This window comes from Panthera uncia, chromosome A2, assembly GCF_023721935.1.
Source record: "Panthera uncia isolate 11264 chromosome A2, Puncia_PCG_1.0, whole genome shotgun sequence".
Lineage (NCBI taxonomy): Eukaryota > Metazoa > Chordata > Mammalia > Carnivora > Felidae > Panthera > Panthera uncia.
In genome coordinates, this window is record NC_064816.1 from 4,187,419 (window position 1) to 4,199,590 (window position 12,172).

The 12,172-nt window shown below is 49.1% G+C and overlaps 1 protein-coding gene across 5 annotated transcripts in view; it reads left to right on the forward strand.

Annotated features, from left to right (window-relative positions):
- Nucleotides 1-5,264, forward strand: part of LOC125928911 (long-chain-fatty-acid--CoA ligase ACSBG2-like) — a 34,570-nt gene extending 29,306 nt beyond the window's left edge. For 2 of the 5 annotated variants that reach the window (XM_049639726.1, XM_049639728.1), the window contains exons 12-16: nt 840-979; nt 1,128-1,374; nt 2,639-2,747; nt 2,932-3,179; nt 5,024-5,264. In XM_049639726.1, coding sequence (XP_049495683.1) covers nt 840-979; nt 1,128-1,374; nt 2,639-2,712 — 461 coding nt within the window. In that variant the 3' untranslated portion in view covers nt 2,713-2,747; nt 2,932-3,179; nt 5,024-5,264. Of the gene's footprint in view, nt 1-839; nt 980-1,069; nt 1,375-2,638; nt 2,748-2,931; nt 3,180-4,447; nt 4,516-5,023 lie in introns of those variants that run through there. The other 3 variants (XM_049639727.1, XM_049639729.1, XM_049639730.1) reach the window with 3 other exon arrangements.
- Nucleotides 5,265-12,172: the final 6,908 nt, after the last annotated feature.

Consider the following 12,172-nt stretch of genomic DNA (forward strand, 5'->3'; position numbering starts at 1 on the left):
GGACAGCAAAAGTCTTAGGTCTGACTCTCACTGGATCCCATTTCGAAGTGAATCGCTGTAGAGAATGGAATACACTGACTGGTCAGACCAGGTCACGTGCTCATCCTAGCAGTCCTGGCCCAAACCACAAGCGTGCACGATGGAGAAGAGTCCCCTACGGAAACAGCAGGGCTGGTTACCCGGAAGACGAGTCACGGGCAAACACCAGCACAGGTGTCCATCACACAATCATATTATCACTACTGCCGTGACAACCTCGGTCCGGACAGCTGAAAGATAAGACAGGTCTTGGGTGGGTGGGACAGGAGGCAGCCGGCATCCTTGGACGACAGAGCAAGTAGGGAGCATAGCCGGGGCGGGAGGAGGAGCTCCTGGAGAACGTGAGTGGCCAGGAGGAAAAGGGACGCAGTTCTCTTAAGGTCTGCCCAAGTTAGGGATGCCACCTAAGGACTTGGGTTTTTTGGGGGCACAGCCAGAAGCATGTCGCTGTCTTCCAAGCAAGACACATTGGAGGGCTTGGATCAGGGTACAGAGGACCAAGAAACTGGCAATGGATTAATACAGCGCTGTCCAAGTGTCCTGTGCACAGAACTCGGACATTTGCTGGGAATTTCAAGGAGGCGAGGGAACAGGAGCAGAGTGACGCTGGGTCTGTGGGCTAGAGAAGGGCAGGGTGGGAGTCCCGGCCCTGGGCAGAGGTCCTCCTCTGCTTCTGGGGTTTTCTAAGAGGGTGGTCATCTGTGCCAGCATCCGTCCCCTCTGATCCCCTCTGATCCTCGAGGGGGCGGGGCGTTTGTACTGTCTCTGTTGAAACCTCACCGAGCCATGCCTTGTTCCAGAAATCCTCATCACAGCCGGCGGTGAGAACGTGGCCCCTATTCCCATTGAGAACATGGTTAAAGAGAAGATTCCCATAATCAGTCATGCCATGTTAGTGGGAGAGAAGGCAAACTTTCTGAGCATCCTGCTGACACTGAAGGTAACGTGGGTTTGCTGTCCTGGGGGGGCTCTGCCCCAGGGTCCGGAGAGTGCGCCCCTGTGGGTCCAAGATCCGCTTCCTGGTCCGCAGGGGTGGCCAGGAAGCGTGTGCGGCCACTGGGTGTGGTGACGAGGGTCTCCTGGGGCAGTGTAAGATGGACGGGATAACTGGAGAGCCACTGGACGAGCTAAGCTCGGAGGCCATCAACTTCTGCCGGAAACTGGGAAGCCACGTGTCCACCGTCTCTGAGATTTTGGAGCTGCGGGACCCCCTGGTCTACAAGGCCATCCAGGAGGGCATAGATGCCGTGAATGAGGAAGCCATCTCCAATGCACAGAGGATCCAGAAGTGGGCCATCCTGGAGAAGGACTTTTCTGTCCCCAGTGGGGAGCTGGGTGAGCAGTCTGGACAGCAGGTGGTCTTTGGCACTTGGAGGCTGGTCCCTGGCTAGTGTCCAGGACTACATGGGCTCTAAGGAGATGTGCCCTTTTCTGGGGGTCAGAGGGTCCACCTCCAGCTCACTTGTGTCCCAGATCCTCCCCCCCACACACACACACACAAGGTCCCTTCTACCCAGGGCAGCATGTCTCTCACTCTAGGAATAAAAGCCAAGCTCATTATGACTCTGCATGACCCTTCTCCTATTGACCTCTCCCTTTTCACTTACCCTACCCCAACTGCACAGGCCTCCCTGCTGTTCCCACAACTCCCCAGGCAAATTTTGCCTCAGGGCCTTTGCACCTGCTGTGCCCACTGCCTAGAATGCCCTTCCCCCTCAATTCTTTGGCTCCTTCTCATTGTCCAGGTCTCACCTACAGGTCTCACCTTACCGCACACTTCCTCAGAGAGGCCTCCTCTGGCCATCCTAGCTGACGTGACTCACTGACGCCCTTCATAGGGCACGCTTCCTGCACTGCCGCCATCTTCTCCCTGTAACACATCATCATCTGGAGTTACCCCATGTATTGGCTGATTTTGGTCTGTCCGCCCCCTGCACCCTGCCCTCTCCAGGACGGGCGGAGGTCTTGCCTCCTACCAGTGTCCTTTCTGGGGCTTGCTCTCAGCACTCAGCTGTAGTCTGATGGCATGGACAGCAAAGAGTTAGAGTGACGGCAAACACACAGCCTCCAACGACTTGGGTTCAAATCCTGTCCCTCGAGGGGGCACTTGTCCCTCCAAGCCTTGGTCCTTCCAACTATGAGTTGAAAATGCAGCCCTCATGAGGCTGCTCAGGATACAGGTGGGGAAGCCTGAACCCCACAGTGACCCAGAGCCTACGAGCAGCCTGGGCCGTGGATCAGACCACTCCCGAATTCATGCCTTGCCCCTGCCAGGCACATGCTGGGCCACCTCAGAGCTACTGGCCCTGAGACGGTTTCCTCACCTGGAAGATGAGGGGGCGGTGCACCCCCTTTGCTGGGTTCGCCGTCCACATTAGGCACAGAGCTCAGCGTGCTGTGCACCTGCCAGCCCACAGAGTCCTCACTGCAGCCCAAGGCGAGGGAGAGTTCATCACTCCCCGCACTGAAGGTGGAGGGAACACACCCAGGAAGTCGATGGGAGAGCCAGCCCCCAACACGGGGACCCTGCTGCCCCCCCCAGGACATGTGGGCTTTTATTTCATCCCCACATTGGAACTGGTTTCTCCTTTCTCGACAGGTCCAACGACAAAGGTTAGGAGACATTTTGTGGCCCAGAAATACAAAAGGCTAATTGAAAGCTTCTACCACTGACCTCTCTGGCGGAGCAGCTCTCGGCTGTCCCAACGGTGAGACTGGCTTGGCTGGGCTGGGCTGGGCTGGGCTGGGCCAATGGAGGTGGTCTCCCCTGTGTGGCAGGCGGGGCTGTGGGCGGGGCTGCAGAGGCCGCGCGCGCGCGCGCGCGCGCGCGCACACACACGCACGGCTCCCAGGGGCCCTGGCTCTGGCCTCAACTCATGCTTTCTCTACCAGGGTCATGGTGAGCCGTGCACACTCCTTCTTGGCTGGCTGCCAAGGCTGTTAGCTGTTCCTCCTCCCTTTTCTACTCGTCTCAGAGAAGGAGCGGAGCAATCTTCCCATCCAGGACCAGGTTTTGCTGTTAAAATGCTCAAATGTTTCGTAGCTCATGTGGAGGAGGCCTTTTGTTAGGAACGTTCGTGGGGGGAGAGTGCTACTTGCCAGGAGCCCAAGGAATGATGCATGTTGGCCCATCGCAGATGGTAAGGGACGGGGTCTTGAAAAACTCCCACCTACCAACCCCTGTCCTCTCCCCAAGTCTCATCCACGGGAGCTCCCATAACACCAAGGGTCCCTGATAGGTTTGTGGGAACCCAGCTAGATGCAAGAGCAGATGGACAGCACAACAAATTCTCAGTTGTCCTAAAAGCCACTGGTAAACTTTTCATGTTCAAATCATCGCCTGCTGATGCCCCCAGCCAGCTCACCTGTAGCAGCCTGCCGGGGCTTCTGCAGCCAAGAACCCTGCAAGGTACCGGCTGGGTTGGCTTGTTCTGAGGCTCATCTCGTCTCTGTGTCCACATTTCCCTTTTTCACAAGGACACTGGTCATCCTGGATCGGGGCCCACCCTAATGACCTCATTTTAGCTTGCTCACCTCTGTAAAGACTCTATCCTCAAATACAGTCACATTCTGAGGTCCTGGGGGGTTAGGGCTTCCACAGATGAATCAGGACGGGGCGGGGGATGGGGGGAGGCAGGCACAATTCGGCCCATCACACCTTTTCTTCATTGTTGACTGGCCTCACTCTTCCACACCTTCATCTGCCAAAGTCTCATGGGCGAGGCCAGCAGCTAAACAAATCATGTGTATCATTCCGCATCTTTTGCAAGACTTCCAATTGCACTTTGCAGTTGGGTGAAAGACCACCTGACACTGACATGGGGGTGGGAGATGGACCCTTTACACCTGTGCTGACCAAGATGGCAGCCATTCAAATTGAGACGTGCCATAAGTCCAAACATAGACTGGATTTGACAGCTGGGTATAAAATAGAGACTACAAAATACCTCATTAATATTTTAAAATATTGACTACATGTTGAAGTGATACTATTTTAGACATACTGGGTGACAAAAATATATTACTTCAGTTAGTTTCACCTATTACGTTTTTACATGTGGCTACCAGAAAAAAAATTAAAAAAAATTTTTTTTAATGTTTATTTTTAAGACACAGAGCATGAGTGGGGGAGGGGCAGAGAGAGAGAGAGACACACAGAATCCAAAGCAGGCTCCAGGCTCTGAGCTTGTCAGCACTAGAGCCCGACGTGGGGCTCGAACTCATGAAGCATGAGGTCATGACCTGAGCTGAAGTCGGATGCTTAACCGACTGAGCCACCAGGGTGCTCTGAAGATTTTTAATTACATAGGTGGCTTACATGATATTTCTCATGGACAGCACTGCTCTAGAGTTCACTGGAGAGGGATTCAATTGTTCTTCTAACTTATAAACTAATACATTCATTCAGGAATATTTTCATCCTATGGTAACTGTGGGATCTCAGAGAATGAACACACAGATTTCAAGTCTCTCCAGGTAATAACTTATCCTTCCTCTCCCTCCAGCTTCCAACAGGAAGATCCCTCTGGGTAGGGGCTTTTTCTCCTGTTTTTAAGAAGCCCAGATTCCCCATGGGTCAGTCTGTTGAAGAGGTGCCCCCTCAGGGACCTGCCATGCCTTTTGAAGGAATATATTGGATCATCATAGATCTCTGAATTCCTGTGAACCTTCAAGGCATGATCCCAGGGAAGCTTATGGGGAAGTCTATAAAAAACCTCTCGGGGCACCTGCGTGGCTCAGTTGGTTGAGTGTTCAATGTCAGCCCAGGCCATGATCCTGTGCTTCATGGGTTTGAGCCCCACGTCAGGCTCTGTGCTGACAGCTCGGAGCCTGGAGCCTGCTTCGGATCCTGTGTCTCCCTCTCTCTCTGCCCCTCCCCCACTCTGTCTCTCTGTCTCCCCAAAATAAATAAACATTAAAAAAAAATAAAAAACAAAAAGAACTTCTCATCTTGTGGGTTCCAATTCGAGTTTTTTCTCCCCAGAGGGCTGAGGCATCAGAAAGAAAAACCTTCACAAGTCTATGGCCATACCACCCTGAACACGCTTGATCTCATCTGACCTCAGAAGCTGCGCAGGGTCAGGCCTGGTTAGTACTCAGATGGGAGGAAAGCCTTCGCACATCTGAGGAAGTGGGTCCCCAAGCCAACTCATCTTCCTAGAAGCAACCTGGAAACTCTTCCAATAAGTTCCGATAATAAAGCATTTCAGCATCCCACGTCCCGATTTGGGGCCAGATTCAAACATTTTGTCCTTTGTTGAGAAGTTCAGACTCTGAAATCAGTTCTGAGTTCAAATTCTGACTAGCTATGTGAGTTAAACCTTCTGAGTCTGGAGGAGGTGGGGCTCTGTAATCCTCCCCCCCCCCCCACCGCCACTCACAGGGTGGCTGTGGAAGACTCACACCATCACAGGTAAAGGTACACAGAGAACGCAAACGGAGTGCAGCATCTGATACCCGAAAGCCCTCAATACAGGTAAACTGCTACCATCGAAGCACCCACAAGTCTCGGTTAACAGCTGATTCTTGATGAATGCCATCTCTGGGGATGAGTCTTGCTGTTATCATAAGGTCCAAAATAACAGAAACTTAAAGAAGAGAGAAGTTCAGGGGCACCTGGGAGGCTCAGTCAGTTAAACCTCTGACTCGGTTTCAGCTCTGGTCATGAGCTCACGGTTCATGAGTTCGAGCCCCGCATCGGGCTCTGAGCTGATGGCGTGGGGTCTGCTTGGTATCCTCTTTCTCCCTCTCCCTCTGCCCCTCTCACATACACACTTTCCTTCAAAATACATAAATAAAAACTTAAAAAAAAAGTTCATTCTTTCATCCACAAGTCCATATACAGGCAGATCAAAGCTGACACAATAAATCCACAGTGTTGGTCCCTGAAAGACCAGTGGGGGAGGCACCTCCCAGGCCAAAGGAGGACAGCCTATTAGGACAGGAGGAAGAAAATTTCCAGTCTTTTAAGGTTCTAGATACCCACATGTGTCCCAGGGCCCCTTTTCTTTTTGAAATATAAAAGTAAAGGGGCGGCTGGGTGGCTCAGTTGGTTAAGCGTCTAACTTGGGCTCGGGTCATAATCTCGCGGTTCATGAGTTCGAGCCCCCTGTCGGGCTCTGTGCTGACAACTCGGAGCCTGGAACCTGCTTTGGATTCTGCGTCTCCCTCTCTCTCTGCCCCTTCCCTGCTCATACTCTGTCTCTCAAAAATGAATAAACATTAAATATATATCTCTATCGCTATCTATATATCTATATATATGTAAGTATAAATAGATCAGAAATGTATGAAGACATTCTCCTTGCAATAATAATAATAATAATAATAATGCATATAAGGGTAAAGTCATTTTTGGTGGGCTTCCTTACCCATCTGGTAGGTCTGTTTTTTTAATATGTAAGTGTAGTCAATCTTCCTCTTTTGAAGACTCTGTATTTGCAAGTTTGGCACTCACTAAAACTTACCTGTAACCCCCAAATCAATGCTCCCTGTACTTTTGTGGTCATCTGTGGACATGCACAGAGCAGTGAAAAGTCTGAAGTGCCCAACATTCACATTCTCAGCTGAGGTCAAACACAGTACTGCCTTGGCTTCTCGCTTGAGCTCACAATGTAAATGCACGTCCTTCTGGGAGTCTCTTTAGCACCGTGTTTTTGCATGTTTGTTGGGTGATTTCACTGTTGAAAGTGGCCCCCAAGTCTAGTGCTGAAACTCTGCCTAGTGTTCCTGAGTGCAAGAAGGCTATGATGAGCCCAGGGAGAGAAAATATAGGTGTCAGATAAACTTCATTCACACATGAATTCTAGCGCTGTTGGCCATGAGTTCAATGCAAATGGATCAATAATGTGTATTAACTAAGGTGCCCCTGAACAGAAAACACAAATAAACAAGGTCAGGTAGCGATCAGTTCATAAAAATGTTGTGACAGAGGCTGCCAGGAACCTGACTCTGTATTTCTCCTAAGAGCAATCGTTCGATATTTGCTAATCCAGTATTCACAGCACCTGTATAAACGTAACTACCACAAATAACAAGAATCGACTACATATAAATATATATGTCACTATAGAAAAAAGATATGTGTGTGTGATAGAGATGGGAGAATTCATATTTATATATAAAAATATGTAAGAGAAACATTTTCTCTTCCGGGCAGGGGACAGTTAGCAGGGTGGTTGAGAATGTGAGGAGGGGGCAGGGTGGCAGCTACAGGGAGGAGCAGGGGGCAGGCTTAGAGGCCAAGGGTGTGGAACCGAGGGGAACACAGACATGGCAGGCTGAGGAGAGGAATAGTGTGGTCAGGAGGCTGGATACACTGAACAAATAAGTAAATAGATTTTTAAAAAGTGGAAGCCAAGTTTCTCGTTGCCAGAGAAGAAACGTAGGAAAAGGCTAGAATGAGGAGGTATTATATTTGAATTGGAGGTTATGCACAACTCATAGTTTTATAATACATACACACGGATACAGAACTATAGACGTGTGTTATATGTATCTGCTAGGTCTGTAAGTACACACTCACGTAGTTTTGTGTACATACATGCACATACATACATACATACGTGTTTTCTATCTCCGTCTGCTCCAAGGGCCCAGCAGCAGTTAGCACACTGAATGCCCAGATCTTGGCTTCTAAATCCCATCTACTGCTAAAAGGAACCAGGGATGTTTGGGGAAATGTCTGACTCCAGGGCCAAGAAAGAGCCTGGAACTTCTTGTGCCAGAAAGTAAAATGCTAAAACAAAATGAAACAAAACACAAAAGGTGGGGCCTGGCAAAGGGCCAGAGGAACCAGGCTGAAGGACGTTCCGCTGGCCACGTCAGGGGCAATTTGAGTATCAAAACAAATAATGACAATAACAGAGTATACCCCACAGAATAACTGGTTATAACTATTGTAACACAAAGTCCCTAATAACACAGAAGGAATAGTGGGACTGGAAAATCTCCATCTGGCAATCAGTATGCAGGTGGATGGACAAACAGGGGTCATCACCGGGTACCAAGGTCAGTGGCTGGAGGTTTGATAATGGGGAAGATGGTATAATCTCATAATACCTCCCCACAAAATTCCGATCAATTACAGAAGGAGGAAAGATAAATTTAAGGTGGGGAGCCTGACAGACACCAACTTGACCAGGTGGTCAAGGTTTATGTCACCTCCTGATGACCGCGCAAAAAGGAACATAGCGTGCTTTCTGTCCCATTCCTTCCAAGGAAGCTGTTGCGAGTTGGAGGGACCGGGTCTGAGCATGACCACAAGGTGACAATAGCTTTATGTGGGCAACACTTTGGTTCCAGTGCAGGGAAAGTCCCTCACAGCATGAGAGTTTCCAGAGGCTACCGCCCAGGACCAGAGGAGGGCAAGGGGCCACCCTCACACCCCAGGAGAAAGAGGGCTTATCTGTCTGGGTGATATTGCTCAGCAGCTGGGCAGGGAGTTTTGGGGTCCGACGGCTCCAAAGGGCACAGTGGCCTGGGGTCTCTTATAGCTCTGGAGTTTATCTTTTATATGGCACATGTTGCATAAAGTTTCAAGGGATATACAAAGCAAGCAGGCTCTAAATGGCTAAAAATATGCTTATTTAAGGTATATTTTTATTTTTTTTAATGTTTATTTATTTTGAGAGAGAGAGAGAGAGAGAGAATGAGAATGAGCACGGGAGGGGCAGAGACAGAGAGGGAGAGAGAGAGAATCCCAAGCAGGCTCTACGCAGTCAGAGCAGAGCCCGACACAGGGCGCAAACTCACAAACCGTGAGATCATGACCTGAGCTGATACCAAGAGTCAGATGCTTCATCAACTGAGCCTCCCAGGCGCCCCTAAGGTGTATTTTAAACAACTGGCTGTGTAGGAAATTGAGTTTGCTACTGTCTTTCCCTTCTGATGGTGCATAATGATCAATATAATTTAACGTACCCTTGGGACCTAGAAAATCGTCTGTTCCAAGTCAAAGAAAAAAGTTGGGGTTTGGCTCCAGAGGGCTTTTGAGCTGCAGGTCCCAAACTGCTGTGAGGAAGTGAACCACACAGGCCAGTTACATGGGGCCCCTCTGTGGCTCCTTTAAGTGCCAGAGGCATGGCCCCAGTCTGGTCAAGAGGAAACAGCAGGCGAACCCAAGATGGGGCTCACTCTATAGAAGGTAAGGCCCATGTTCTTCAAGCCGGGCCAGGGATGAGAGACAGAGAGGGGGTGAAGGAGACCGAAGGAGTCTGAGGAGACATGACAGCTAAGGGCACATGACCCTGGACCAGAAAGGGGGGCCGTACCGGATCACTTAAGAAAATAAGAATGGGATGCGAGGAATGGATGGGCAGGCGGACATGGTGATGTGCTGATGTGGAGGCTTGTGTGCTGCTTGTGTAGGACAGCGTCCTTGTCTGGAGAAAATACACACTCGGAATAGTTGTGCGAAACACCTGCAGGTTTCTCGGAAAAAGACTAACGGACAATCTGGTGGGGGCGGGGGGCGGGCAGTGGGTGACGGAGAAAATGCATCTGCACAGAGGACGGAGAGGTCTTTGCAGAGTGTTTTGGAAACTTTCCCGTAACTTACTATGGCCTCAAAATAAGTTATTTAAAGGGCATGTTAAAAAAGACATAAACTTGATTTTTCTCCCACTTAAAAAAAATATGCTAGGGCCCGTCTGGGTGGCTCAGTCAGTCAAGCGTCCGACTTCGGCTCAGGTCGTGATCTCACGGTTCGTGGGTTCGAGCCCCGCGTCGGGCTCTGGGCTGATGGCTCGGAGTCCGGAGCCTGCTTCGGATTCTGTGTCTCCCTCTCTCTCTGCCCCTCCCCCGCCTGTGCTCTGTCTCTCTCCTTCTGGCATCTCAACTGTAGTCACCAAGGCCGGCACTGAGTTCAGCTTTCAGTTCACCAATCCCACTTACAACCAGAACAACCCCCAGCTGCTTGAGCCAGTCTAATATAGCTGCCACCTCTACTCCGCACACCTATCTGGATAAACTCATTTCTCCTTTCCCGGTGTAGCACCCTCGGAATCCAACCCCACATGTAGGACCCAGATCGTCTGCCCGTTTCTACATTACCCAAATCTTATAGGTCGTTTGCGATTTTTTATCCCAAGGCTTGGCACTGTAAGTTAAGTGGCCTCCTGAAGTAATTTTGAGACTTCACTCCCTTTTCGGTGTGGAGGCAAGGAGGGAGCCAGCCTGAAAACTGGCTTCTATTGCAAGGTTACTGCCTCTCTAGATGGCAGGAAGGGGCTGCCTTTTGTTTCTTCCTTCCTGGCAAGGGAGCCTGAGTGGGATTCTAAAGTTCAGGGCGGGCACTCAAAATCATACAGTCTTCTTCCCAAATGACACCATTCCAAATATTTCCATTCTCAGGGTCCCTCTAACTCAGCAAATGCCCTGACTTTCACACAAAGACCTGGTGAGAATTCATGCCACGCTATAATTCAGCAACCTGAAGCTAGAAGAGGTAAGAAATCACCGAAAACATCCACAGCACTGATTCTCTGAAAACTGCTTTGAGATACGAATTTGAACTCAGAGCCTGTCATTTTCTTAAGCCCTCCCATGCTGTCACAAATAGCCTGCAGGCTCAGAGTCCGTGTAATCCTTATGTCCCCCATGATGACTTCCTTGTCCTGTCCCTCCATCCACCAGATCCTTGCCTTTAATAAGAGAACCAAGATACAGGACTTTTGTCTTAACAGCTTACCACAAAGCTACTGACCGAAACTGTGGTATGAGATCAATAAGACAGACAGTCCTGAAATGCAAGCTCACACTTATGGTCAACTAATCCTTAATAAAGGTGCCAAGGTGACTCAATGGGAAAAGGGCAGTCTTTTCAACAAATAATGATGGAATATGCCAAAAACAAACAAAACACTTCAGAGAACTTAGACCATCACCTCACACTACACACGAAAACGAAATCAAAATGTATCGCACACCTAAATGGAAAAGCCAAAACTACAAAACATTAGAGGGGATAAATGTGCCCTTGGATTAGGTTTCTGAGATATGATTTCTTAGATATGACACCAAAGCACAAACCACAAATTAAAACAAATGACAAAAATGGACCTCACCGAAATCAAAAAACTCTTGTCCTTCAAAAGATACTGGCAAATAAACGTCAACTCTGCAGGTAAAAAGACAAATGTATTTAAGAATCATGTATCTGCTAGGGGTGTCTGGCTCTGTCAGTTAAGTGTCCGACTCTTGATTTCGGCTCAGGTCATGATCTCACACTCATGAGATCAAACCCCATGTCAGGCTCCACATTGGGCACGAAGCCTGCTTAGGATTCTCTCCCTCTCTTTCTGCCCCTCCCCTGCTCTCTCTCTCAAAAAAAAAAAATTAAAAAAAAAGAATCATGTATCGGTTTAAGGACTTGTGGCCAAAATACGTAAAGAACGCTTACAACTCAACAATAAAAAAGCAAATGACTCAATTTACGGATTTGATGGAACATTTCTGTAAAGACAGACAGGTGGCCACTAAACATGTGAAAAGATGCCCAATGTCATTAATCATCAAGGATGTGCAAGTGGGAAGTACAATGTCACAGCACTTTACGCCCACCCACCCAATGCCAAGTGTTGGCAACCACGTGCAGAAACCGGAACCCGTTTCTGCTGGTGGGAATGCAAAATGGCACCGCAACTTTGGAAAGCAAGTTTAGAAGTTTCCTCCAACGTTAAACAAGGAGTTACTATGTGACCCAGCAATTCAGCTCCCACGTATATACGATGCCAAGGAGAGATAACGCAAAAATTTGGATACCAATGTTCATAGCGGCATTATGCATAAGCACCAAACGCTGAGAGAAAATCCGAATGTCCGTCAACCAATGAGTCACTACACAAAACATAGTACGTTCAAATAATGGAATGCCACTCAACCATAAAAATGCTCGAACAACTAACACGTGCAGATGAACTTACGCTACGTGGAAAAGGCCGGACGCGAGAGACCACACGATGCATTACTCTGCTTATAGGACATTTCTAATAAAGGCAAAGCTAGGGAGACAGAGAGCAGATCAGCAGTTGCCCGAGGCTGGGATGAGGTCTTTTCAGGGTGATGGAAGCAGCCAAAAATTAGAATATGGTGATGGCTTCACAATCGCATGGCTTTATTAAAAATTGTTGCA